Genomic DNA, 25,758 nt, shown 5'->3' on the forward strand with positions numbered 1-25,758 from the left:
ACACTGACAATGAGAAAACGAATACGATGAAAAAGGAGGCAGAAGAGAGAGAGATTCGGAAGCAAAAGCGAGAAAGAGAATATACGAGAGAGAAGAGTATATGCGAGCCAAAGGAAGGGAGGTAGAAAGAGGTATCGTAAGCGTTCGTATAGAAATACCGACAGCCATCCGAGAGAGGATATAAGGACATGCCGCTCGGGGCCGAATTGCGAGATATTCGATGAATTCGCTCGCGAAATCACAATGAAAGCTTCTCGTCCTGCTGTACGCGAGAAACCCGTCGGCGGCCGCCGGTCTTGGAGAAAGCGAGCCAAGCGACGTCCTTTAAACTCCGCCGTCGCGGTAACTCCTTCGGAGCACGCCAATATTGACTTCCGCTGTATTACGCGGGGGGGTAATCGGAATTCGAATGTGGCGTACATTTTCCGACGGCACCAGGAGCGCCTGGAATTTGGTGTCATTGAATTTCGTCGTGTCGCGCATGCAGTCTGGTGAATAAAATTTATATTTGTCGCGAATGTAGCATATATTATTTGTAATCCGGTACATATATGCTATTTATATCTTCTTTTCGCTTTTATTTTTTATTTTTCGCGAACTATCTGAGCGACTCTTGCAATTGGTTCTTTAGAAATATCTGTCGTTGCAAAAAATTAGATACTTTTCTTAAATTTTGAATGTTATACACTGAGAGAATTTTCTCTTAGAATTTACCCTGAAAATTATGGCAATTATGGGACAATATGGAAAGAATTTTATGAGAATTTCTCTAATTAATATTTATCACAATAAAAATAATATCTATCACAATAAAATATAAAACATATTTGATTAATTTTACTAAACTGCATAGTAAAATTAATCAAACATATTTTATTGTAATAGATATAATTATTTTTATTGTGATAAATATTAATTAGGGAAATTCTCATAAAATTCTTTCCATACCATATATTGTCCCACAATTGCCATGATTTTCAGGGTAAAAACTCTAAGAGAAAATTCTCTCTGTGTACCTATATATATGCAATATATATGTATATTCGCAGAGATAATGTATAAAGTGCTAAGTAAGCTCTCTAATATTTTTTGTGCCACGTGTGATATAATAATTATAACTTATATAATTTATTATAATTATAATTATATAATTATAATAAATTATATAAGTTGTAATTATTATATCACACGTTATAATTATATAATTTCTTTGCAATTTTAATTTTAATTGCCGAAATATTCACTTGGAAATTTCTCTGGCTTACAATTAGATTAAAAACAAACCGCGATAGAAACAACAAATTTCGCGTCGACAGATGTTTCAACTTGCGTCAACTCGAGTTGCTTGAAGATGATTCTGAGTACATCGCGGTCTTATCGGATACGTGACCCACTCGTTTGACACGAGATAACTTCCGCGGCTGATGATAACGCGTACGCATCAGCAAGCTGCATATAGGAACAAGCGGCTACGTGAACGCAATCCGCGATTAAGATGGCATACATCGTTTGATCATTACCGCCGACCTAAGGAAAACTTTGAATCCTGGCGCATAGCGTCCTTCGCATTCGAGATCGGGATTTATTCCAAACACGCACGAGTCATATATTGGAGAACGATTCAAAAAAGTTTCCGGGCCGAGAGTAAAGTCCGCTGGACCGGCGATTTTTCTATCTACTACCGGCAAATCGAGAATTCATACTTGAAGACTGCTGAGCGACTCGAGCATGCGAATTTTGCCTATGCAAAAGAGACAATAAAGATCGCTAGAATTTCAACACCGTACGAGAAGCTTTGATTGCTATTAATATTGCTTAAAATATTTTTTTAATATATCTAAAAAAGTGTATAGTATTTATGTATTCCTTGTCTTGTAATAAGTAGTTCGAATGACAAATTTAGAGAATTTACGAATAGGACATATACGTTTTGAAAATGATTGGCACAATAGAAAAAGAAAAAGATCGGATGAAAATATATAAGCATTAAATTCGAGAAAGAGAGAGAATAAATGGATAAGAGAAGCACAAGCAGAAATAGGATAAGGTTGTGATATTCGAATCTTTCCAACAATTTTTATTAGAATCCAGTAGAGATGCGCGACACGTATCATAAGTCTCACCGACAGAATTCAATAATAGTCGATATAAAGTGTTTTAGTCTTCAATCTGATTTTCTGTTTATACATTGTGCATCGATAATCAATAATCCGACAATTTTTTTTCTCATTAACTTTTTTAATCGTAAAAAATTCTCTTGTCTATATATAAATATATAAATATTGTATTAGTATATATGTATAAAAATAGTTATGTTATATTAAATTACGTAAATTAATATAATTAAATTAAAATATTCATTTTTAAAATTCTTATTTATAAGACATCCGGTATAGTATTAATAAAGTTATTCTATTTCAGTCAAATACTAGCCATTTTAGTAAAATGGAAAATAAAGTTGAATATAGCCTTTTTCTATGTATGTATATTTACATAGAAAGATTCTATCTGTACAAGGAAAACTCATTTTCGACATTCGTGGAATCAAGCTCTATCCGGCTCTATCTAAAATAAACGATTCAATCGAATTAAAGAGAGAATTAAAGAGAGAAATATTCACAGAGTTCTCTCTCTTATATGCACAATCTAAAATCTAAATGTATCTTTCCGTTGCTCGCAGATGAAACGAACTGTATGACGAACGCGCGCACGGTAATGATGCAACCGGGTATGGCGCCCTTATGGCAAACGTGGCGCACGAGAAGAAACGAGCGAGGCATGGCCTCGTGCACGAGGAGCCTCTCCTCGAATGCGGCCTAAGTCTATACAGGGTGTTCTGGGTGTTTAACGCCTTTGCTCTCGGTTCCGCGTTCTTCGGCAAATCGATTTCTCTCAGCGATTCTATTTCTCGCGCATCGTGTCTTTTACAACTGCAGCCATTAAACATGTTATAGAGATAAAATAAGTATATTGTCCAGTAATCTGTAATTTCGAATAAAAAAATTAAAAAATAGAAAAAATTGTAAAAGTAATCTAAATTGATTTTTGCTATCAGCAGTTTGCCAGCCCAATTCTCGAAAAAAGTTAAATTATAAAAAATATATCGCAAAAAACACTTAAAAATATTTGAAAAATGTTACTATTAATCTTGACGATTGTATATATATATGTGTGTGTGTGTGTGTGTGTGTGAATTATTCTGTATTATTACTGTAAATTATTATTTGCCCTAAAATGATTACTCTCTCTAATGCTCTATAATAAGAGTTTTCAATCTCAACACTTTATTTGATACCTTCCTAACTAAAAACCTATTTTGCTACCATATAAATATTTTAAACAAGATTGTTTAACAATTATCTTTATAATCTTAAAGCAAAAATTTTCAGTAAATCACTATGTTTAGATCACGCACATTTTTTACTTTTATTTTATCTTTGAGGCTCAAGAAAAGTGCATTTAAAAAAATTGGTCCTTGTCTAAATTTTAAGTTCGTTACACTGCAGTATTAAAGGGGAAAGGCGACGAGCAAACCCAAGGGACACCGTGTATATACATGTAGACATGTATACACATCGAGTCCTAGATTCTTGCTTTCGTATCCGTGAGAGAGGAGAGAAGGAACAAACCCGTGGCTCGCCAGTCCCACGGGGCCTCGGTGTCCTCAGTTATCTCGACCGAGCAACGTGATGGGTGGAAGGGAGGCAAAGACGCGGGGCCTTATACCTTCGCGCGCGCGATCCTCTTCTCGGTTTCCTTTCTCTCTCGCGGCCAGTCCTTTCGAATCCATCCGCCTGTCTGTTTGCCTCATCTCCGTCCTCTTCCACGGGACGCCAACGCCGCCCGTGATCGTCTCTCTCTTTTTCCCTCTTTCTCTTTTTCTCTCTTTCTTCCTGTTTCTTACATTTAATTCCGCCTTGTCTGCTGGTGATCTCTACCTCTTCGTCACGACTGCGAGAACTCACCTCTGGACTTTCGTAAAATATGTATCCGCGTCTCGCTGATAATGAGAGAAGAACTCGCGAGTGAGTAGGTTGAGCTCTCGACTCGGATCTCGCGACTTCTTCTTTGGAACGGAGTGATTTCCTTGTTGCTCCTCGCCGCCTCTTCCCCCTTGATTTACATTTGTCGATGATTTACGTTGGTACCGTGTCGATTAATAAGCACGGCGTGCACAATGTAAAACTCGAAACCCGGCAGTGGCAAACCGCATTAGCAAATGCTATAGTGATGTAAGAATATCGCGAAATACGAAATTTCGAAAAGAATCATCCTTCGATATATCAATTAGATCTGAGAAGTATACGGGCTTCTCTTCAATAAATAAAACTTGTCATGATGTTTACTATGATTTATCTAAATATTATTTTATATTCTAAATCTAATTTCTGATGTAAACATCGTTTTGTGGTTATTAACATATTGTTTTCTAACATATTTATTTCTCCTTTTCTCTCTTTCTTCTCTCTCTCTTAAATTTTGAAAAATAGTATAATCTTGAAACTATGATTTATTGTAAATGTGCTGATAAAATTGCCAACAAACAAGTTATGTACAAGAAAATAATCTTTATTATTATTTGTAGGAATAAAAACGCAGTGGAAATTAAAGAATAAATAATTTAATTTATTGAAATTATATGGATTTTAAATCCTCTGTGTTAAAGTATAAATATTTCCGTTGTCATGATGCGCTAGCCTTTGATCCTAGTTAAACGTTTTAATACGCGTCTTTACCGATGAAGGGATTAAACAAACTCGAGTGCCAACGCGTTCGAGAAACAATCCAACGTATCGACCCCTCTAAACAAATACACGATGTAATCCGGCAACCCCTACCGCGCCTGTTATTTCAGGTATCCCTTTTCCCAGGTCCGAATAATCTTGGTTACATTTTTTCTCGCGCGATCAGATTATAGCGGGTCGTATTTCAAAAGGGATTTACTTAGTGTTTGGTTGAAATAAGCATATTTGCCAGATTTACAGTAGCGATCATGTTTTTCTCAAAATGTGTATGCAAATAAATTGCAAAGTTTTTCTACGCACGTAAAAAATCTCGATGTAAATAATAAAAAAAATAACATGATAAGAGCAATATTATTATTATTATTAGACAATCTATAGTTTAAGTTTTAAAAAATTGCATTATTATTCTAAAAGTCTCCATATGTTAAGACAGGGAAGACGATCGCAAGGCGTTATTCTTCGATAACGCTGGGAGAGCTCTTGGCTCTTTTTCGAGTCGGGGACCGGAAAAGGCACGGGAGAAAAAGAACGAACGGCCGACCTCGTTTCTCGTTGCCACCCTTCCTCATCATACACCGGTGAAATTGCCCGCAGAAGGCCGGCGGAAGGCCGACCCGTAGACTTTTTGAGGTTAACCGCGCCGCCTGTTAATGGTCAGAGCCACGAAAGCTGGCCGTATTTTAAAGTCGCCAGTAGTCGGCAGCAAACTCTTTTGCGGCGTCGATTAACTTCAACCAGAGTGCCGAAACGAAGACGCGGAAACAAGAGAAAAAAAAGGAAGCAGCTCTGTTTTTATTCATTCCTCGAGAGGACCAGAAGATTGGATAATTCACGGATCTCTATATTCACACGAATTTATCGCGCTGTTGTAAAGTAATTTAAGGTAAAAATATATAGGAGAGAGAGAGAGTTCGTAGACACAGTCAAATAATCTGTGCGAAAATAGCACAAGTCTGTACAGAGAAAACAAGAATCTATACACATAGGAAGTTACATCTCTACTGACAATTGAGCTATTTTTTCTCAAGATTCTTTGATTATTCTTTAGAGAGTCGACTTTTTCCTCAAAGCTAATTTATAAAAATAGCAGATAGGTTAAATATTACTCCTAAAGTTTGATGAAGAATATGGAATTAAATCATTTTCTTACCATTTTATTATTCACATTTGATACACGACTTGTATCTCATTTCGGTATTTTAAAAGACGATACTCGAATGATTTTTCGAAAGTATCGATTCTTTTTCGATTTGCTCTTACTTCGCAGATTCCTGCGGTGCTAAAGGACGTTTATTGAAGAGCATGGCGATGCAAACGCGGTGATAATACGATATTTTATCATCGCGGACGTGGACGAGTTAAGCGGAGTCGCGGACCTCCCGCATCGAAAGTACCGAATGATTTCCTAGTGCGGCTCCCGATTATTAAATGTCGAACGCGAGGGAACGGACGATCGATCGCGTGACGAGGCGAAAAAGAATCGAGCGCTCGTGCTCGCACTATCTAGATGAAGTTCATTAGAACGCGCGCTCCGAAGTCGAACACATCGTTTGCGTTACCGGAACCATTCGTCTAATCAAGTATATAAACGAAGATCTGCGCCAATTTCGAAAGAAATAAATAAATTATCATCGATGCCAAGTATCGTTTAATACAAATAATTATTATTACTAATGTTTTTTATAACGTACACCGAGAGAATTTTCTCTTAGAATTTACCCTGAAAATCATGGTAATCGTGGGACAATATGGTATATGGAAAGAATTTCTCTGATTAATATTTTTATCACAATAAAAATAATAATATCTATCACAATAAAATATAAAACATGTTTGATTAATTTTACTAAATTGCATAGTAAAATTAATCAACATATTTTATATTTTATTGTAATAGATATTATTATTTTTATTGTGATAAATATTAATCAGAAAAATTCTCATTAAATTCTTTCCATACCATATTGTCCCACAGATTACCATGATTTTTAGGGTAAATTTTAAGAGAAAATTCTTTCTGTGTATAGTTGTATTTTGTTTAGTTTGTGGATTTTAATTAACGTTTATATTTAGAAGCATGTAAAGTACTGTTGCTAAGAACGAGTACTTTGGTAGAAAAATATATGTATAATGTATCTGTATATCGATTAACATAACAACGAAAGAAATAAAGAAAATTAATCAAAAACTAAAGAATACTTTTTACACCGCGTTACTTCAATATATTTGTAGTTTCTCTCTCTTGATTGCATTCAATAGCTATTATTATATCGATATCTTTTATCCTCGTATATTATCATTATTAATTTATCACTATTAATATTAAAATTTTAATAATAAATTGTTAATGTGTATATGTTTTATGCTCCATTAAATATTATTTCTTATCATTCGTACAAAATACACGCAGTAAAATCATTAATCTTTGACATATCAATTGCACGCAAAAATAATAAAAAATAAAATGCGTGTCGTATACTTCTTGAATGAAGTATGAGAATAATTACGTGAACGATTACTGCTATTATACGATATAAATCCGCGTAGTACAATTGTATACAACGAATTGAATACAAGTGAATTACAGTAAATTACTGGCCAGGGCACTTCATTAAACGTAATATCATTATCGAGGTACTGAATTGCGCGGGAAAATGGTGCGAAAAAGTGTCGTTGTACATCGAGCGTAATGTTATACTTTTCGTAAATCATATACTTATTCGGTTCATCTTGAGAGCATCATCGATTTATACAACAAATGCACAGTATGATGTTAAATTGTACGTACAATCGCGTATGTCCGATTCTTCGGCCTCGAAGTGACATAAAATAAGCATCTAAGTTTCAATAAAATCATGATAAAATAACAGTTGCAAATATAGCGAATAAAATGTTTGTTTTTTTATGACAATGTGTTCTGCACTATTCATTATTGCAAATTAGTTTCGAGAAATCGAAGTAAAAATTACTCAGTATCAACTATTTCTTTCATACATATACACATGAACAATTATTTTTAAGTATCTATTTAAAAAATATCTATTTGAAAGCAATCAGAGGATAGCATAAATGTCATTATAAATAATAATATATATATATATATTTGAGAGGTAAAGTGCTAAATAGAAATTTTAGTGTGTAAGATTTTAAGATATTAATGAAAATTAAAAAATATTATTTGAAAGAATTATTAATCAATTCTTTGACGCTAACCCCCATGAGTGATATTTTTTAATTTTTTATTCAATGTTTCATTTACTAGATTTTTTAAATGTACGAATTTGTGAAGAACCTTATAGCGATTTATACATGAAAATGAATATATTATTGAATTATTAATCCAAAAATTATTAATAATTTAATAATACATTATCATGTATATATGACTATAAAAGATTACTATTTACTTAATTTGAGAATTACTATTTAATAATCAAATGAATGTATGTACATAAAATATTTTTTGGTATTAATAATGCTCTTCTCGAAATAGCTTAATAATATATTCTAAACATTTTTAAAAGCTGTATTTGTATTTTTAAAAGCTATAACGGAAATAAATTTGCGAAATTATGTACATACATCTTAACGAGCACTGCGATAAGTATCATATACGTTGAACATGGCTTACGACAAGATAAGTAGGAAGAATATATTTCATTCTATGAACACGAAAGGGTTAACCCTGAAGACTAGAAAACACTTCATTTGTGTGAAGACAGGAAAAGGAATCTGACACAATTTGCATATATTACAATGATAAATTCGCCTATACCGTGCCAACAAAATGTTCGACAGTAAAGACTAGAAGAATTCTGATATCTATCTATATAGAATTTTATAAATAGATAAATTATTCCCTTTCTATATTAAATTTTTAATTTGTATTTTTTTCCTTGCAGTTAAAAAATTCGGGGTAAATCAATATCAAATAATACATTCAAATTGTTTGTTTAAAATTAGCAACATTAAATTATGCTTATATTGTCCAGATTTAAAATTATGTCATCCGCACCAGAAATGAATAAGTCGAGGATTTATTGTTAGACAAATAAGGAAAAATAGTATCACAGAGAAAAGTTTACTTAAATTTATACTGAGATTATATATTATGCAGAATATGATTTCACCTAACTTAAGAAATAAAAAACAATTTTTTTGTCATTTATTTGGACGAATAAGGCAAGTTATATGAAAATATTATTAATTGAAGTATTTTTATATTAATAATTATTTAATTTGCAAATATTTCTTATATAAATTTATTATGATTGGGCATTAATTCAACTTATAGAAAAATTTTAATTTTTGCCGATTGTTATTTTTCTTAAATAAAATAATTATTTGCATGTATATATGCAAATTATCAGTTATTGAAATATTATTAAACTAATTTAGAATTTTATAAAATGAAATTATTTGGATAAAGATATTCAGCTTCAAGAATTAATTTCAAGATTCTGAACGACTGACGTTACAAATTTCAAGATAAAAGATTCATCTATTATCATGCGATTTAATTATCTTCCATATTTCTAAAGAAAAATCCATAAATTCATAAAAGCAAGATAAGGATGATATTACAACAGATTTCAATGTTTTAATGACAAACAACTTTACAGCTTTAAAAACCTAGCTATGATTAATTTAATAATTTAAATAAATTTAATAATTATCATAAAGTGTTTAGTAATGAATTAATAATTTCCTCTTTGAAAGAATATTGATGTATTGTTCTTGCATCATCTTCATAATTATATCGATATAATATCTCAAAATACACAACGATAAATGATATTATTCTTCGGGAGCTCTCTCTGTTACATCAGCTTTAAACTAGGTGCGGATGAAAATTGATACTTTCTTGGACAGAGGCAAGCATAAAAAAAGCGTGAGATATAAGACTTGGAGACTCACCGTACCGTTGCAAAACCGACGAGCGATCCTCTTCTCGACACCACGCCGAACCTCCTAGGGCGACGTTTGCAGAGGCAGGGGTGGGGGGGCAAAGTCAGTCCTGCACGCGCCCCCCCCGACGTCACTCTGGATCCACCGTTCTCGACACGTTTCTCGTGTTTCCGAGTAGCGAATACACACTCACATATACAGCCGACGGTCTCGCTATTATATCGTTATTCCGGGTCGCCTCGTGACTCTCCGATCACGCCGCGCACTCGCGATCCCGGTGCACTCGATCTCTCTCGCGTAAGAACGCACTAATATATATAGCGAGCACTTGATCACCACGAGGAGCCCGACGATGTTTACGGGGCTCTCGACATCACAACTTTGCAATCTTAGCTCCGGCTTTTCCCCAAATATTCCCGTCTGTTTTCACTCACTGTTTGTTTATCCGTCTCGCACTCACAGGACAGTTTTTTAATCGCGCAGAATCATTGTTCGATTCTTCTCGGCCGCGTTCCGCTCGTCCCTCACGTTACGTGCACTAGGGGGCGGGGCGGGTGGCAAAGGTGACGCGCGAAACCGCGATGTTCCGGCGCGGAGACAGGTGACGCCGCTTTGACATCTAGAAAAAAAAGTAATCGCGATCGATCAGAGGAAAGCGTCGTTTTTCTCTTTCGACGACCACGCGAATCTAGCCGGCCGGCCGGCATGCGTGCGTGTCGTGAAACTGCGGGGAGCCAGTATGGCGCCGAGCTTCTTTCGTACTCTCTCCCTCTCTCTCCCTCTCTCTCCCTCTCTCTCTTCCCTGCATTTCTGACTCACCTCTCTCTCTCTCTCGCTTCGTCTCCTTCCTCCCACTTGTTCACTCGCTTTCTTCCCATTCTCTCACTCTCGTTTACTCACATGTATTTCATCATTCCAGACTCTCCTTTTTCACGAATGTCTCGATTCTCGATGTCGTTCTCTTTCCGCGACGTCTCTTCTTCTAATTCCTTCTTTATTTCGACGCTTTTTTCTAACGCCATTTCATGTCGCTCGGCCCCGTGCTTTTATCTCCCCCAAAGCATCGCAAGCGCGCGATTGAAACCCGAGCCGGCGTGTTTTTTCGTAAAACTACTTCGAAAACCACCGTTCAACTATTCGCGATATCGCACAACACAGTTTTTCCTATCCACACAGACGAAATAAAACGACGGCAAGCATCGCGACGCGACCGTTCGATTCAAAATCGCGAGCGAGTGAAGTCAACGCGCTTGTAATTACTGAACCGCGATTGCCAACCTATACTTTCTACACTCTGAGAGCTCGTCGCGAAAAGCGCGCGAATCGTTACCGCGTTTGAAATCTCTTATCGTTGTCGGCGAAAAATTCCAGAAACTGAATCGAATTAATAATCTATAATATTAGTAATATTATTCCAATTATCAAGATATACATTTCTTAATAAATTTTCAGATAAACAGATTATCATATGCAACGACCCAGAACCTCACATTTCCAAGCATGCAGTATCACAACTCTCACACATACAAAGAGAGAAAGAGAGAGAGAGACTTGCAACAAAAATAACAAATTAATAAGCCACTCTCTTTGATCAACGTACCAAAAAACTCGTCTGTCAAAAGAAAATACGAAATCAATCCTTTTCTCTCGACGCTATCCGTTGACGAGTGCGAAACACAAGTAGCGAAGCGATCGAATTAAAATACAAATTGTACCAACAGTAAAAAAAAAAAAAATTAAGGTAGATACACTCGCGCGCGATTTTTCTCGGACATGGAATTTAGCACGCGCTCTCTCCCAGGAAGAGGAAGAGAGAAGAAAGAGGGGTCGGCGAGGGCGGCGGGGGGCGCATCCTCGCGGCACGCACTGGCCCCCGGCGTGCGTATCCTAGTATCCTACGCAGCCGTTCCTCGGCGCTAAAATGGCGATCGAAGTGACAGCTCTCGCCGCCGTCGCCTCTCCCTCTCGTACTCGCCTCCGCTTCTCCACCTCTTCCTCCTTCGCTACCGCACCGTCTTCTCGTCGCCGGCGAAGCTAGCTCGAGACTTTGCGCGCCGGTAGGCGCGTCCTCTCCCTTTCTCCCTTGCCTTTTGCTACGATAACAACCGCGGACAGATAGTTCTTAGAACCGCTTCTTAGAACGCTGATCGTACTTTTTTCTCTCGATCACCGTCTCTTTCTCTCTCCATTCACACACTCATTCGCTCGCATTAATTCTATCTCTCTCTCTCTCTTTTTCTCACTCTCGACACGCGGCGCGAGAGAGAGACGAGGGGAGGCTGTTTATTCTTTTTCTCAGGGCTGGGTTTTTTTACCGAGTACGCGACGACACACCGGTGGCGATGAACACGACGGCGACGACGATCACGACGAAGACGACAACGAGACGGCGGCGGCGGCGGTACTTGATGGCGGCTCTCTCTCTCTCTCCCTCTCGGAGCAATCTCTCTCTTCGGTCCCGGACGACGCCTAATACTACCACCACCTCCTCCACCACCACCACCACCACCACCACCACGATGCCACCTACGATAGCAGTGCTTGCCCGGACTCACGGGACTCGACTGGGCTTCGCCAGGATGCGATACGCCCCTCACCCCCGCCGGTTTCCCCGCCGCGCGCTTGCGCCGACCGGCTGTCGCTTCTACCTAACCCCTTCTTTCCCTATCAAGGTTACTAGCCGTCTCGCGCGCCTTGATTCACCCCCAGCGCGGTACTAACCGTGCGAATGCCATGAACCCCCGCGAAGCTCCCACGCCCGCGGGATGCCCAATCGCGCGAGTCACCGGTGACAGGAATGTACCTCGTAAAAAGGCTTCAAGGGTTGTATAGATGTTTCGCAGCCGCAAGGCTGATGTCAAGGGAGAAGGGAGAAAGCTGATACAAATTACAAAGGCCTTCCGAAAGATAGAACCGGGATATATATGTATGTATATCACATGCGTTTCTGTAGCAGTGTTCAATTTTGTTGTTATTCATTGTAAAATAAGAAACCTTAAAGTTAAATTTAAATAATTTTTTACATGTTTTTCTTTGGGAATAAATTCTTTTTTTAAACCTCTTCTTAATGTTTTAACGTTTCTTGTTTTATTTGTATAACGTTGAATTTAGATAAATATGTAAAAAAAAATATAAACAAAAAATACAAATGTCATACAAATATATATATATATATATATATATATATATATATATATATATATATATATAATTTGATTTAATATCCTTCGATTGCCTTAAATATATATTCTATTTTCTATAACTATTAATCAAATCAAATCAATGATTGAATCAAATGTTTCCTCTCTTTCGTATATATACATTAATAGTTATATAAAAAATAGTGTAAATACATATATACATATATATATAAAAATTATATATATTATATATCTTAATTATATATATAAAAATAATTGATACAAAGTGAGGAAACATTCTGTATATAAAATTATATATATACTTAATTCCTTAATTTAGAATTAATTTTTCCTCAACAAACATCAAAAAGTTTTATCCATTATCGCAATTTCCTAATATTCTCAGCATTACATAATTTTATAATTAAGCTTTGCATGAAAATTTTACTAACAATAAGTAATGTAATTTATTTGCACTCCCAAAATTAATTCACGATAGATAATTAAATCTGAGACGTACTCTTACTCCAAGTCGTTAATTTATTATTGAATAGCTGTCAAAGAGTTGATCGGTTTTCGTTTTGAATCTCATTAAACATTGACGAGTCGTGGTGGCAGGACACCCGTTATAAAGTCTCGGCGATAAATGACTGCACGCGCGAGATGACACGCGTTAGAGCGCAATGATGAGGACACGAAGGAAGGGAGAGAGAGAGGAAGCGGGCGCGCGTATGCAAATGCGCGCATTGCTCGACGTTCGACCTCTTGCACGAGGAGATACATGAAAGAGGAAGATGAAAGAAACACACAGAAAGGAGAAAGAGATAATTCGTGATGGAGGGAATCGCGTTCATCGTTTCGCGAAGGTATTCTCCTACGCGGAGAAGAGAGTCGGTCGCGTACAAATTTTTTTTTGCATCCCTTTGAAGTCAAGCCGCTAAAACTCGAGAGCTACTAACCGAGCCACGAATATTGGCCGTAAAACAGGCCCCACCTTACTTTACTGATTGAACGCCTTATGGGCATTCTCCTTCCTAAGCAATTGAAGAGAAAATTGCGTTTGCAATTTTCAAATACTTGTACTTAATATTTTCCTGTCTGTCAGATACATACTTGTTAGATACAACGACAGTTAGATGTAAGAAAGTTTATACACGAGAGAGAAGTACAGTATTTAGTCTGCTTTTTGCATTCTTCTGAAAGATACTTATATTTGTATGGAAATTAGATTTCCAGTAATAGTTTTAAAAAAGTTAATTTCAACAAAATTATTATTTTTATCTTACACACGTTTTAAATCTCTACATATATTATTCAAATTATATTAATTATAAATTATAAATTATATCTTTTGAAAGCTTAAAAAATCTTTATAAGAGAAAAAAGAGAGTATATATATACAATTTTGTAAATAAATTAAGTAATAAAGCTACACTTTCTCTTCTGAAAGAGATACAAAAGTCAGAAATTAGTTTTTATAATCTCAAAGTATTATAATGTTTGACAAATACAAACAGAAGAATGCAAAAATAAATGCAACACAATAAAATAATACAGACGTGAGACTTGAAAGTTACATTGATTTTTCAGTTAAAATCAATTAGTCTTTGTTTGAATTAAATTGGATTCATTTAGCAGATTCACAGCTCGCCACTTATCGTTCGGCACCTCAAAACAATGCAAGTATCGGATTATGCTCGTTAGGTCGCCTGGGCCGATGGCGGTGTCACTTTCGTTATTTATGCGCGCGTAGTGTATGGTCGGTGTTAGGTTTAATTTAATTTCCGCCATTGATCTCGGTGAATGTTCGGCCGTGCCGCGTCGTGCCGTGCGAAATACCAGGACATGCCGCATGGCGCGGTCCGTAATTGAATCTGTAACGGCGAGCAAATCAGCGCGGCGATCATTACATTACACGAGTCGCACACTCGACGAGGCGATCGACGTTCGTTAGCCAATCGTTGGTTTAATTGCTGGGGGCAAGCACAATAGGTCCCCGGTTAAGCCGCAGCTTTGTGTTCAAAGCGTTAAGTAAACGCGGGCCTGGCTCCGCTGACCGATGGCCGCGATCTAATGGACCATTGTATTTTAAACCTCCATTATTATTGCCATTTTTCTGATGGACTTTGTTCTGAAATAAGAAGGGGAGAAAGATAATATACATATACATCCGCAGTCGCTCATTCTTCTTAAATTAATTTCAAAATTTTTATGATGATTATGAATGAAATATTTAAGAATTCTTATGAATTTGTCGGTCCAAGATCATTAAAAAAGTTTTTTTTATATTGATGTATTCTAGAAATACATATTTCACATAGTTAAATAAAATAGATATATTTTGATATTATTTTATCACATACATTTTTATTTTAACTAATTAACTTCTTGTTTATTTAATAAAAAAATTAAATGATTGAGCTATGTATAAATAATTCTCAATTTGATTAAATAGATGATTATGCTTGAGGGTTTAAGATAATAAGATTAGCTGATTTTTATATTCGAAAAATAAACAATTATGCGGATGTGACACTTGTCATATGGGCCAAATGTGACAGTAGTATTTTAGCTGCATTGTATTCCCTTAAATTGATATGCAGCAGACCAGGTAGTAAATACAAGCTATGGAAATTTGTCGTTCAACCGAACGTCGTGATTATTAGATTTAACTTAATTCGCTTTAATAATCCAAACAGCGCACGCAAAGCGCATCCTTGCGCGCCGCGAATCCTGGCCGCGACATATTAACGTCACCGTAGCCGCGAGAGGGTGACAAATTTTGCAAGAGTTGCCTGGTTCCTCCTTCCTCGCGAAACCCCTCCTCGTCTAGAGAATTATTAATGCGTTTCCCGGAAGCGAACGCGCGCGCGCGAAATTAGCGAGCTGCAAAGCGACGGCGGTTCCGCGCTACAAGCGGATTCCGATCGAGATAATGAAAATTAACGACGTTAAAGCGCCGTCACGCCTGCAATTAATTATCGCTGCCGATCGGCCCACACGGTACACCGTCGGACCGCTCTTGCTACAACATAATCGCGATATCAATCCTTCATTAATTCTCGGAGTCAAAGGACGATGTGCGGTCCAGGACTCTCCTCCGCGATTAATTCCGCGGGATATTTTGTAAGGCTATACACAGGGTGTCCCGCCGTCACCGGATATTAATGACGCGTGATGCTCGAGTTAGCGAACGCTAGGAAGTTTTACGATCGAGAAATCAGCCGCATAAAAGCGCAGCTGTCAAGACTCATTGACAATCAGCTGATTCGTTTTTATCTCGCGTCTCTTTGGCTTTGAATGAGATAATTGTACTAAATTGACAGTTATAATTTCGATGATAAAGGAGGTAAAGTGAGAATGATGGGTGGAATAAGATTGACAATCTAAATGCTTTATATTTATACCAAAAGAGAAATTTCTGAAAAATATGTATCATATTTCACTTTACTATCGTTATATGGAGCTTCCGGGACACTCTTCATATACACGGAGAGCTATCGAGCTCTATGAATTATACATCGCATCATAACGGCCTCATCGCAAAGTTTCTCCCGCAGTGGATGATCGCCGACACGCGAGCGGAGAGATAAGGCAAACAAACGGGACTCTTAATAAAAAGACAGCGACAATAAAATTAAAATAAAATTAAATACCGAGCAACGAGCGGCGACTTTTTTCATCGTACGGCGATTCAGACGCGAATTGATCGTTTGCCACATTCTCTTCTGACAGCTTTTCCTTTTCTTGAGTTCTTCTCTCAATACATCAAGTTGCTTTTCTTTATTATACATCTGCGTTGAAATAATTATATTTTCCTTTTCCATGTTTGGGAGTCCGTAAATACAATGAACACACATCATTGGATTTAACTTCTATTTAAAAAAGATAAAAATATCTATTAGAAGTGTTGTTAAAAGTTTACGTGTTGAAAAAATCTTTATGCTAAATAAATAAATCTTTTTTTGCTAGAAAGATATAATATTTAAAGTGATATGATATAGATTCGATTACTCTGCCATGAAGAGGAAATCTATCTAAATTTCCTTGACACAAAATTTATTTTTATAAATTTATGTATAATCATGCAAAATCCCAGAAAGCGTAGAATTTTAGAAAAAATAGACATTTTATAATTTTATTTAGATTCTAAAATTTATATAAATTGTAATTTTTTAAATATCTCTATACTATATTTAAAAAATAAATAATTTTTTATATTATTTTAAATTTATTTTCTATATTATATTAAATTTATTTTCAATATTTCTCCATGATTATTTATGTAAGAATGTAGTGTATCAAAAGTTTTCATGAAACTCCTTCTTTTCAAATAATGACGAATCAATAATGAGGTTCATATATATATATTTACAAAATTCAAAGCACAAGCAATTAGTTCTTAGCTTTAAAAAATACTAGAGAATAGAGAATGAATAAACATTTTTTTAAATTGTATGCTTATTTTGCTTGTGCCTAAACACTGTAATAAAGTCTTTAATCTCGTTAATAACCGTAACGAATATCTCAGTCAAAATTTTAACTCGTGTTTCGTACATCTGGCATTCAGAAACGTCGATTATAGGGAAACATATGTGGAGCACGTGTACATGCTAAGCTGTAAAAAGCAATGACTTCTTGGCAGAGTGCCAGGTTCAAGGATACCCTCAGATTTTTAAGTACTTTCTTTGTATGTATATGTATATATGTATATGTATACTATTTATTCAAATAAAAATATTTTAAAGTAATCTTACGATAATTACGTGCAAATTTTTATGCTTGTTTGAATAATGAATGGTAACATATGTTTATCATATTTTCTTGTTCACATATTCTCATAATCAATTATATAATATATAATAAGTTCAATTAATTAAAATGTAGTAGATTTGCAATTTCTACAAATTATAATTTATGTGCGTATATATATGTGTGTGCATGTGTATGCATGAAAATTATAAGTTACTTAATATTGAATCTATATATGATATATTTGATATAAGAATTTAAAATATTTTTTTCGCGACAAAAAACAAAAGAAAACATTTCCAATAAAGTTATGATAAATATTCTATTCAAGTTTGAAATTCTACTTGACAATGAGAGACAGTCTATTATTCTTTTCATATTATATATGAATAAGATCGATCGTACAAACGAAAAAATATTTTTATATACTATTAAAATATTTAAAATAAATGTAAAATGCTTTAAACTTTCTTATCAAATAAGTAATGGATATATGTTACAAATAAGTAATGGATAAATACCGATAAAACATTGCAAATAAAGTATAATATAAAATACTACCTTAAAAATTTCTTGAATTTTTGAATATCTACTGAAGTAGCGAGCACGTCTAGAATTAAATATTGAGCGTCATTAGGATCTGCTTGAGCGTTTGTCACTGTCGTCATTTTGTACAACCAGCTGATCGCAGGACTGCCCGATTCTACTCTCACACGTGTACGTAATAGTCCAGTAGTGGCCAAAAGAACTTTTTCTATTTCCAAGCGTAACAAATCGATCCCTGTAAATATTTAAATAGTTTCGCAGCTGTCCTCTTCAAATTACATTTATTCCATTTTTTAGCGATAATAATAAATTCTAATCACACCTGTTAAATTCGTAGCAGAAACGGCGATCGCGTCTTTGGGTATGCAATCGCTTTGAACGAGATCGCATTTATTGGCGACATCGATTATCGGATGAGCCTCGTCTATCATGGGTTTTATCGTCTGCTGAACGTGTTGATACTGTGCTTTCATGTCAGGATGACTGACGTCATATATATGAACTATAATATCCTAGAAAAAAAGGTTTAAATTGAAAAACTTTTTCGTTTAAAATATAAATGATGGATCTCTAAATATATGAATATATATGTAATACTTACAGCAATCATGGCATCCTCTAGAGTTACAACAAATGGTTCGATCAAAGTTTCTGGCACATCCTGGATGAATCCAATAGTATCCATGTACAATATTTTTAATTTGCTGGGTAAAACTCCTTCATGCGCAGTTGTGTCAAGGGTTGCGAATAATTTATTCCTAGGTTGAAGAGATTTGTCATCTGTAAGTGCTTTTATCAAGGAAGTTTTGCCTGCATTTGTGTAACCAACTACAGCAACTGAGGGAAAACCACGCTTCTTACGTTGGCTTCTGATAATTGTTCGATGCTGCTTCAACTTCTTCAATTCGTTTTTCAATTTCTTTTCTCTATTATCAAACATCAATTTTGTCTTTTCTGTCATGTTTATTACACCACTGCGAGTCATGTATGTTTCAAGCACTTTTTTCCTGACATATGGTACTTCTGCTAAAGCTACTTGCAATTTTGCTTCTGCAGTTTTTGCATGCTGACGAAATATGTGGATGATTATGGAGTAACGGTCGTACACTGGTAAACCAAGAATTTTTTCCAATTCAGCAATTTGAATAAACTTTAGCAGATTAGTGCTAACAAATATGGCAGTTGGGTTTTCGCATTTTCCTAATTCTTTCTTCAAATCCTCCATCGCACCGGTACCTAACAAAGATTTTCTTTGTAATGAAAGCAATGGGGCATACTTTGCTCCAACTACACACCAGTTAGATAAAGTGTTTATGAGTGCTACGGCTTCAGACATTTGTAGCTCTGGCGAGGTGTTTCTCTTCTTGTCTCTACCCCATTTTATATACGGCTGTAAAACAAATGCTCTGTGTCCTTTAATTGTAGTACCTAAATACTCGTTGGCAATCTCTGCATATGCTTCCTGGTCCTTCTCCTCATCTGCAGATATATATTCCTCGGAATCATGATTGAAACGACAAACAATATCTTGAAACAATATTCCTGATCTTTTACAGATTCTGTTGACTTTGTTACACATTTGTAAGTTATGCTGTGCAACATTTAGAATCTTATGTACACACTGCATTGTAGCTGTACAAAATTATTAGATTCTATAGTTAATGTAATAATTATTAATTGTATGAATTATACAAAATATTCAATATTAGCATAATTCTATTATACCTTTGTATTACAAAATCGCTTAACCTCCTTGATAATATGCCTTGGTATTTCATTCAATTCTGATTATTCGCATAAAAGCATGTAGCAATTATGTATACAAGATAAACAATTCATATATAGGTACATACATTTAGAGAATTATAAATAGTTAGAAATTACACTGCCATTCACAATTGTGTTGTCCTCTGATGTTATTCATTTGCGCGAGTTATATTAATCACTCTAACCTCATTCCTAATAAAATATGCACATATAACAATTAATATTTGATACTACTTTCCTGCATAATGCAATTTTGCTAATTAGAATTACTCAAATGAGCATAATGAATATCATTAAATATATACGTTATTGATACCAATTGTGTGAAGTGAGCTTTTACTTTTTCTTTTTCAGCATTGCCAATATACCGGCAATCTGTATCGGAAGCACAGCTGATCGATATTTGACATATCGATATTTACACACACGTGCCACGTGACAGCCACTTATCGGTGGCTCGCTCAGCTGACGAGTTTGCGCCTCCTCTTATGAAGCGTAGTAATCTTACAATTAGTATCGCGAGATCAACGACTGCGACTACGTCGCAGCGGAAATGGAGCCGGGAACGCTGGCGAGGGTGTTGCACGATTTTCTTACTACTGTCGATGGAGAGCTGAGTCTTTCCAAAGGACATTATTTCTTGGTACTTGGCGTGAATGTTTGTCGCATAACCTACAACAGTCAGCTGTAAACAGCTGAAAATAACAGAATGCCTTGTCACACTCTTATTTCAGGTACATGAAATCGTAGACAAGCATTGGTGTTCTGGTCAATCTCAGGACAGAGTCGGCAAATTTCCTACGAGTCATTTACATAAAGTGGAACTTCCTCAGTTTGATGAGACGGAAAGATTGTTTGTCGCTGTAGCTGACTTTCCTGGACAGGAGACTGGAGATCTGTCCTTTGCGCAAGGTAAAATTATTGTTAAAGATATATGCTATATCAATACTACAGTGCTGTAAAGTCACAAATTTTCTAAAGAATTCAGGATTAATGTCTAGTCTTTAATAGAAACTTTGAATGCAATATATGGATGATAATAATAACAATTTAAACCATATATTTTTTCTCATTGGATTAGGAGAAATTATAATTGGAATAAGAGATATAGGTTCAGGATGGTGCATGGGCAGGACAAGCTCCAAAAATGGTATTTTTCCAACAACACATACGTGGGAACTAGATACAACATTGATAAAGGTAGTTTAAAAAGATTATACATAACATTATATGTCAGTGTTAAGCCATGTTGCTTTGCAGAAAACAGTAAAGAAATCAATAAGAAAAAGAGCAAAGGTTAAAACAACACTAAAAGCACAACTTGATGAAGAGTTGGACCTAACAGCAGGAGAAATTGTTACTGTTGTAGAAATTTTAAATGATGGCTGGTGTCATGGAATTACAGAAGATGGTAGGAAAGGCATATTTCCAGAAGGATTTATATCCTATATAGATACGGATCAAGACACGGTTGATCATCAAAGTGAAATTATATGCACAACACAAAATAATATTGCATCTTCCTCGACATCTTACGATGGCACAATTTACAAAGATTTTCGTGAAACTTCTACTGTAAACTCTTATATGAATCTGCCCAACGAGCCTACTCCAAGTTATTTTGATTTATTTCCAGAGGCTTTATCAACAATTAATGATGCAAAAGATATACAACGCAATATTCATGCGAATTCTATCGATGTTAAACCATATGCCATAACATTATATCCATTTAATGCGCAGTTTCCAAACGAATTGAGTTTCGGAGTAGGTGAAGTGGTGCATCTTATCAGACACATCGATTCTGAATGGATGGAGGGTATGATCGATACTACTAAAGGCATATTTCCATCCTCTTACGTCAATATTATAGTCGATTGTGCGGAAATCAAGCAGAATCAAGTTCAATCTGACGTTATGCCCGCGAAAAAAGATGCTCTGGAACCGAATGCTACTGTAAGAGTACTGTTTACCTTCGACGCCCAGATGGACGGTGATTTGAGCGTTCACGAAGATGAAATTGTCACCGTGGTAGAGATGGCTAATGAAGATTGGGTGAATGTGAAGAACAAAAATGGCCTAATCGGTTTATGTCCACGAGAATATTTGAGTTCGACATCCGAACATTCATCGGATAGTCTGCAGGAATCGAACTTGGAAGAGTTCGAAGATTTTGTCCTAATTAGACATAAGGAGGCGAATGCAGTTGTAAACGAGGAACAAAAGCCAAAGAGAATGTCGCAACCGCACAGGCCGGCACCGCCAGCTCCGGCTCCAGGTAGAGTGCCATTACAGAAGGAAGCTGTTGCAAATATAGAAGTATCTCAAGAAAATGAATCTGCAATCAGTAATACAGTCAATATAAGGCAAAAACGTGCGGATCAACGACAAAATGTAATATCGGAGTTGGTTATAACAGAGAAGGAATATGTTCGCGACTTAAAGTTAACATACGAAACGTTTAACTTGCATAATCCGAGTTTTCTCGGATCGAAGGGAATTGATGTCGTCACGTTGTTTGGGAATATTTTGGAAGTTATTCATGTCGCCGAGGAGTTGTTGGATATGATCTTGAGAGCAATGAAAGATTGCGATGAAAGCTTGCAAACAATTGGACCTTGTTTCGTGAAAATGTCCGAGAAATTGAAAAATGTTTATGTTAAATATTGTGGAAATCATGAAGCAGCATTAGCTTTGTTAACAAAGGTAATTTACGTATATAAACGTAATTTTTTTTTCTTTTTGACTAAGCTATCTATCTATACATACACACATATATATATATATATATATATATATATAAAATTTATATTTATAATAATTTATAAAAAGATTATGTAAATCTCATCCATTTATATTTCAGTATGAAAATAATGAAGAAATCATGAAAGTATTTAACAAGGGTATTGAGACATTACGTCATCAAGTTGCTTGCTTTGATATGAGCTCTATTCTGATAAAACCAGTTCAAAGAATTTTGAAGTACCCATTAATGTTATATGAATTAATAAAGGTCAGTAATTGCATTAATTAATTGATACATTAATTTTAGCAAGATTAGCAAAAATAAATTTAAATCATTTTCCAAAAATAAATACTCATACACATATTTTATTAAAGTTATATTGTATTATAATATATTTTCATACATAAAAACAATTTTTAGTGCACAGAAGATAATCATCCGGATAAAGCAGCTATAGAAGAAGCGTGGAAAGCCATGACAAATGTAGCCAGTTATATCAATGAATATAAACGCAGAAGAGATATCGTGTCGAAATATTTAGACACCGATAATACTTTAATTAGCAAAATGTCGAAATTAAACATGCATTCCGTAGCGAAAATGTCTACAAGGCTAAGCACAAGGTTATCGGCGAGTCTGGGCTTGACAAATATCGCGAGTGACACCGAGTTTGAGGAACTCGAGAAGCAATTTCGATCCATAGAGAAATGTACGTGGCAATTAGCTAAAGATATTGAGCAATGCACCGCATATTTGAGCGACGAAGCTATATCTGGTGAAGTAATAGCTGAATTCCTTGTGCATTATTATCAAGAGACTCCGACCGCAGAGATGAAAAAGCTACAAAACATAAGATCTATAATTTGGTCTCAATATATGCAGGACTTTAAGTCCTGTATTGAAAAGAGAGTGAGCACACCGTTGCATTCCTTAGGGACACTGTTAGAAGGACCGGCGATGTTGGTAGCGAAGAGACACGATAAGTTGCTGGATTACGACGCTGCTATTTCTAAGAGTGAGAAATATAAAGAATCAAAAATTGTAATTGTTTACATAATTTAGTATTTGTGTTATAATGCGATGCGCGTATAGATTCTTTTAAACATCTTTTCACTCTTATGATCCACTTTTACCTTTTATTTCAGACACAAGACGAATTATTTACCGCTAAGAGTAATTACGAAGCATTGAATCAACAATTGATCGAAGAATTACCAATATTATTGGACGCAGCGACAAAGATTTTAGTTAATTGCATAAGCACTTTCGCGAACGCACGAAAGTTATTGAGTGGAAGAATTACTAAGCAGTATCTGACTCTTTGCGAGGTATTTAGATAAAACTTTGACCTTTAATTCTGAATTGGAGTGTATGTGAATAAAAAATAATTTTTTTATTCGTTAGACATCGCCGCATCTATCGTCGCAAGATGTGCTGGAATCATTCCTCGTGAATCATAATTTAATATGGAATCAAATAACGCGTTTCGCGTTTGCTGGCACGAATCCTCGAACAGACGAGGTCCAATCGCAACTGTGCGAGCAGACGGAACAGCAGAGATTCCTGCTTAGAGAAAAATACACGGTAAACAAATTGTTTGTGGTGATCGAGGACGTTGCCAGTAGTTCCACGCTCGACGTAAGTGTGACGAGAGGTACGTTAATCGCAGTCATAAAGAAACAGGATCCAATGGGAAACGCGATGAGATGGTACGTCGACACTGGAGTCACTCAAGGATTTCTGCCCTCTCAAAAACTGAGATCGGTTCAGCGGCAAAATCAGCACTACGATCAAACCGCGACGGACGTCGCTGCTACTGGAAGGAAGAGCTCCAGTCCTCCAAATTTGATGTCGCTAGATTCTCCAGAGAAGGAGATTAGGAAAACGTCTCCGTCGCATCTGGAAGATTTGCTTTCATTAGAAGAAGAATCGAAAATAAACCACAATTACTGCAACATGTCAGAAATGCCGAGAGCTCAAGTGTATCAGAATGTATATAACGAAGTAAGTACCTTAATATCCCCCCTTGCACTTTAATATTTTTTTTTTATTAATATAACTTGAATTTTTTTAGTTTTACTACGCGATGTATGATTTTGCTGGAAATATGCCAGGCACGTTGCCCATTGTTAACGGCCAAGCCGTTCGACTCGTTAAACCTCATGACGAGAAAGGAAACAACGAATGGTGGCTCGTAGAGAATCGTGACGGTAAGCAAGGATACGTTCCGCGGAATTATTTAAGCTCGCCGATCAAATCAAAGCCATAATGATGCGATAAAATCAAACCAGGGCACAAGTTTTACATTTATAGTATTATAGTTTTTCATTATAAGATCATGATAATTAATCTGATTGAAAAAATCAATCATCTTTCGATTTGATGATTTTGTTTTATAAGAAAATATATATTTTTTTAATATCAAGTTTATTTTAATGCAGTAGTCTATAAAATCTTTTTGTCTGACTGAAATATGTACAAATAAGAAGCTTTATTCAGCATGATCAAGTCTCGAATTTCAAAGAAAGATGGTCTATCAAGGTGTATCAATGGAAATATACTCAAAATAATTTGTTTAAATTTCTCGTTAGTATTTAAATTTGTACACGCCTGAGGGATTTATACATTCTTTAAGATTTTTATACTCTACAGTTTCAATATCACTATTTAATTGTTAATGCGTGTATATAAATGTACATAATGCTTTATCGGAAATGTTTTCTCTGTTGATAATTAAATTATTTTTAATCGTATAAGCTTAATCATTGATATTATAGCATAAAAAATTGTACATATATTCTCACTTAAAATGAAATCGTGTGTTCCAATAGAACATTTCTTACAACTTTTAATATATATAACTATAGCCTACACATCAGAGATATATACATATATATTGTGATTTTTTTCTATTCATATTTTTATCACTCGATTGTATTAATCTTTTTATCGATTTTTTAGATATAATTTCTAATGTATATTTGTGTATATATATCATGTTAAATTTTTCAAAAATTATCTATTATTTCTAATACGAATATTTACGACAAAGAGATCAATAAAAATGTTATAAAAAAGAAAACAAATCTCAATCTTTTAATTAACATTAACTATTATTAATTATATTGTTTTTATTCTAGTGTTGGCATCATTA

General features: G+C 35.3%; 3 protein-coding genes across 8 annotated transcripts in view; 1 reads left to right on the plus strand and 2 right to left on the minus strand.

The window, feature by feature from the left end:
* Plexa (plexin A) overlaps positions 1–12,163 on the minus strand; it is a 254,934-nt gene extending 242,771 nt beyond the window's left edge. The window contains exons 1-2 of one of the 2 annotated variants that reach the window (XM_083038986.1): positions 11,969–12,163; positions 9,668–10,272 (exon numbers count right to left, since the gene is read on the minus strand). The gene's annotated coding sequence lies outside the window, so the exon portion shown is untranslated. Of the gene's footprint in view, positions 1–9,662; positions 10,273–11,968 lie in introns of both variants that reach the window. The other variant, XM_083038985.1, reaches the window with a different exon arrangement.
* A 2,061-nt stretch (positions 12,164–14,224) lies between these two features.
* On the minus strand, positions 14,225–20,322 carry LOC145936643 (putative GTP-binding protein 6). 5 transcript variants are annotated; one of them, XR_014425420.1, is made up of 6 exons: positions 19,817–20,245; positions 18,693–19,723; positions 18,414–18,603; positions 18,107–18,326; positions 16,450–16,668; positions 14,225–14,924 (listed from the first exon to the last, which is right to left on the minus strand). XR_014425420.1 is itself a non-coding variant. In XM_083039022.1 (6 exons), exons 2-6 carry the CDS (start codon positions 19,716–19,718, stop codon positions 16,662–16,664), a joined length of 1,251 nt encoding a protein of 416 aa, XP_082895148.1. In that variant the 5' UTR covers positions 19,719–19,723; positions 19,817–20,245; the 3' UTR covers positions 15,233–16,661. The 5 variants fall into 5 exon arrangements, 4 of the variants coding, with proteins under 4 accessions (XP_082895148.1, XP_082895147.1, XP_082895144.1 ...); XM_083039022.1 differs by lacking the exon at positions 14,225–14,924 and having other exon boundaries at positions 15,233–16,668; positions 18,693–19,327; positions 19,520–19,723; XM_083039021.1 differs by lacking the exon at positions 14,225–14,924 and having other exon boundaries at positions 15,235–16,668; positions 19,817–20,050; positions 20,199–20,322.
* LOC145936631 (rho guanine nucleotide exchange factor 38) lies at positions 20,292–25,641 on the plus strand. The gene is made up of 9 exons (XM_083038987.1): positions 20,292–20,501; positions 20,593–20,770; positions 20,940–21,058; positions 21,119–22,564; positions 22,722–22,871; positions 23,025–23,645; positions 23,750–23,932; positions 24,009–24,608; positions 24,679–25,641. The coding sequence occupies exons 1-9, from the start codon at positions 20,412–20,414 to the stop codon at positions 24,871–24,873; spliced, it is 3,582 nt and encodes a 1,193-aa protein (XP_082895113.1). The 5' UTR covers positions 20,292–20,411; the 3' UTR covers positions 24,874–25,641.
* The last annotated feature ends 117 nt before the right edge of the window (positions 25,642–25,758 follow it).

This window comes from Prenolepis imparis, unplaced genomic scaffold (genome assembly GCF_030444845.1).
Source record: "Prenolepis imparis isolate NDT839.2.m4 unplaced genomic scaffold, iyPreImpa1.0 SCAF_5, whole genome shotgun sequence".
NCBI classification, from domain to species: Eukaryota; Metazoa; Arthropoda; class Insecta; order Hymenoptera; family Formicidae; genus Prenolepis; species Prenolepis imparis.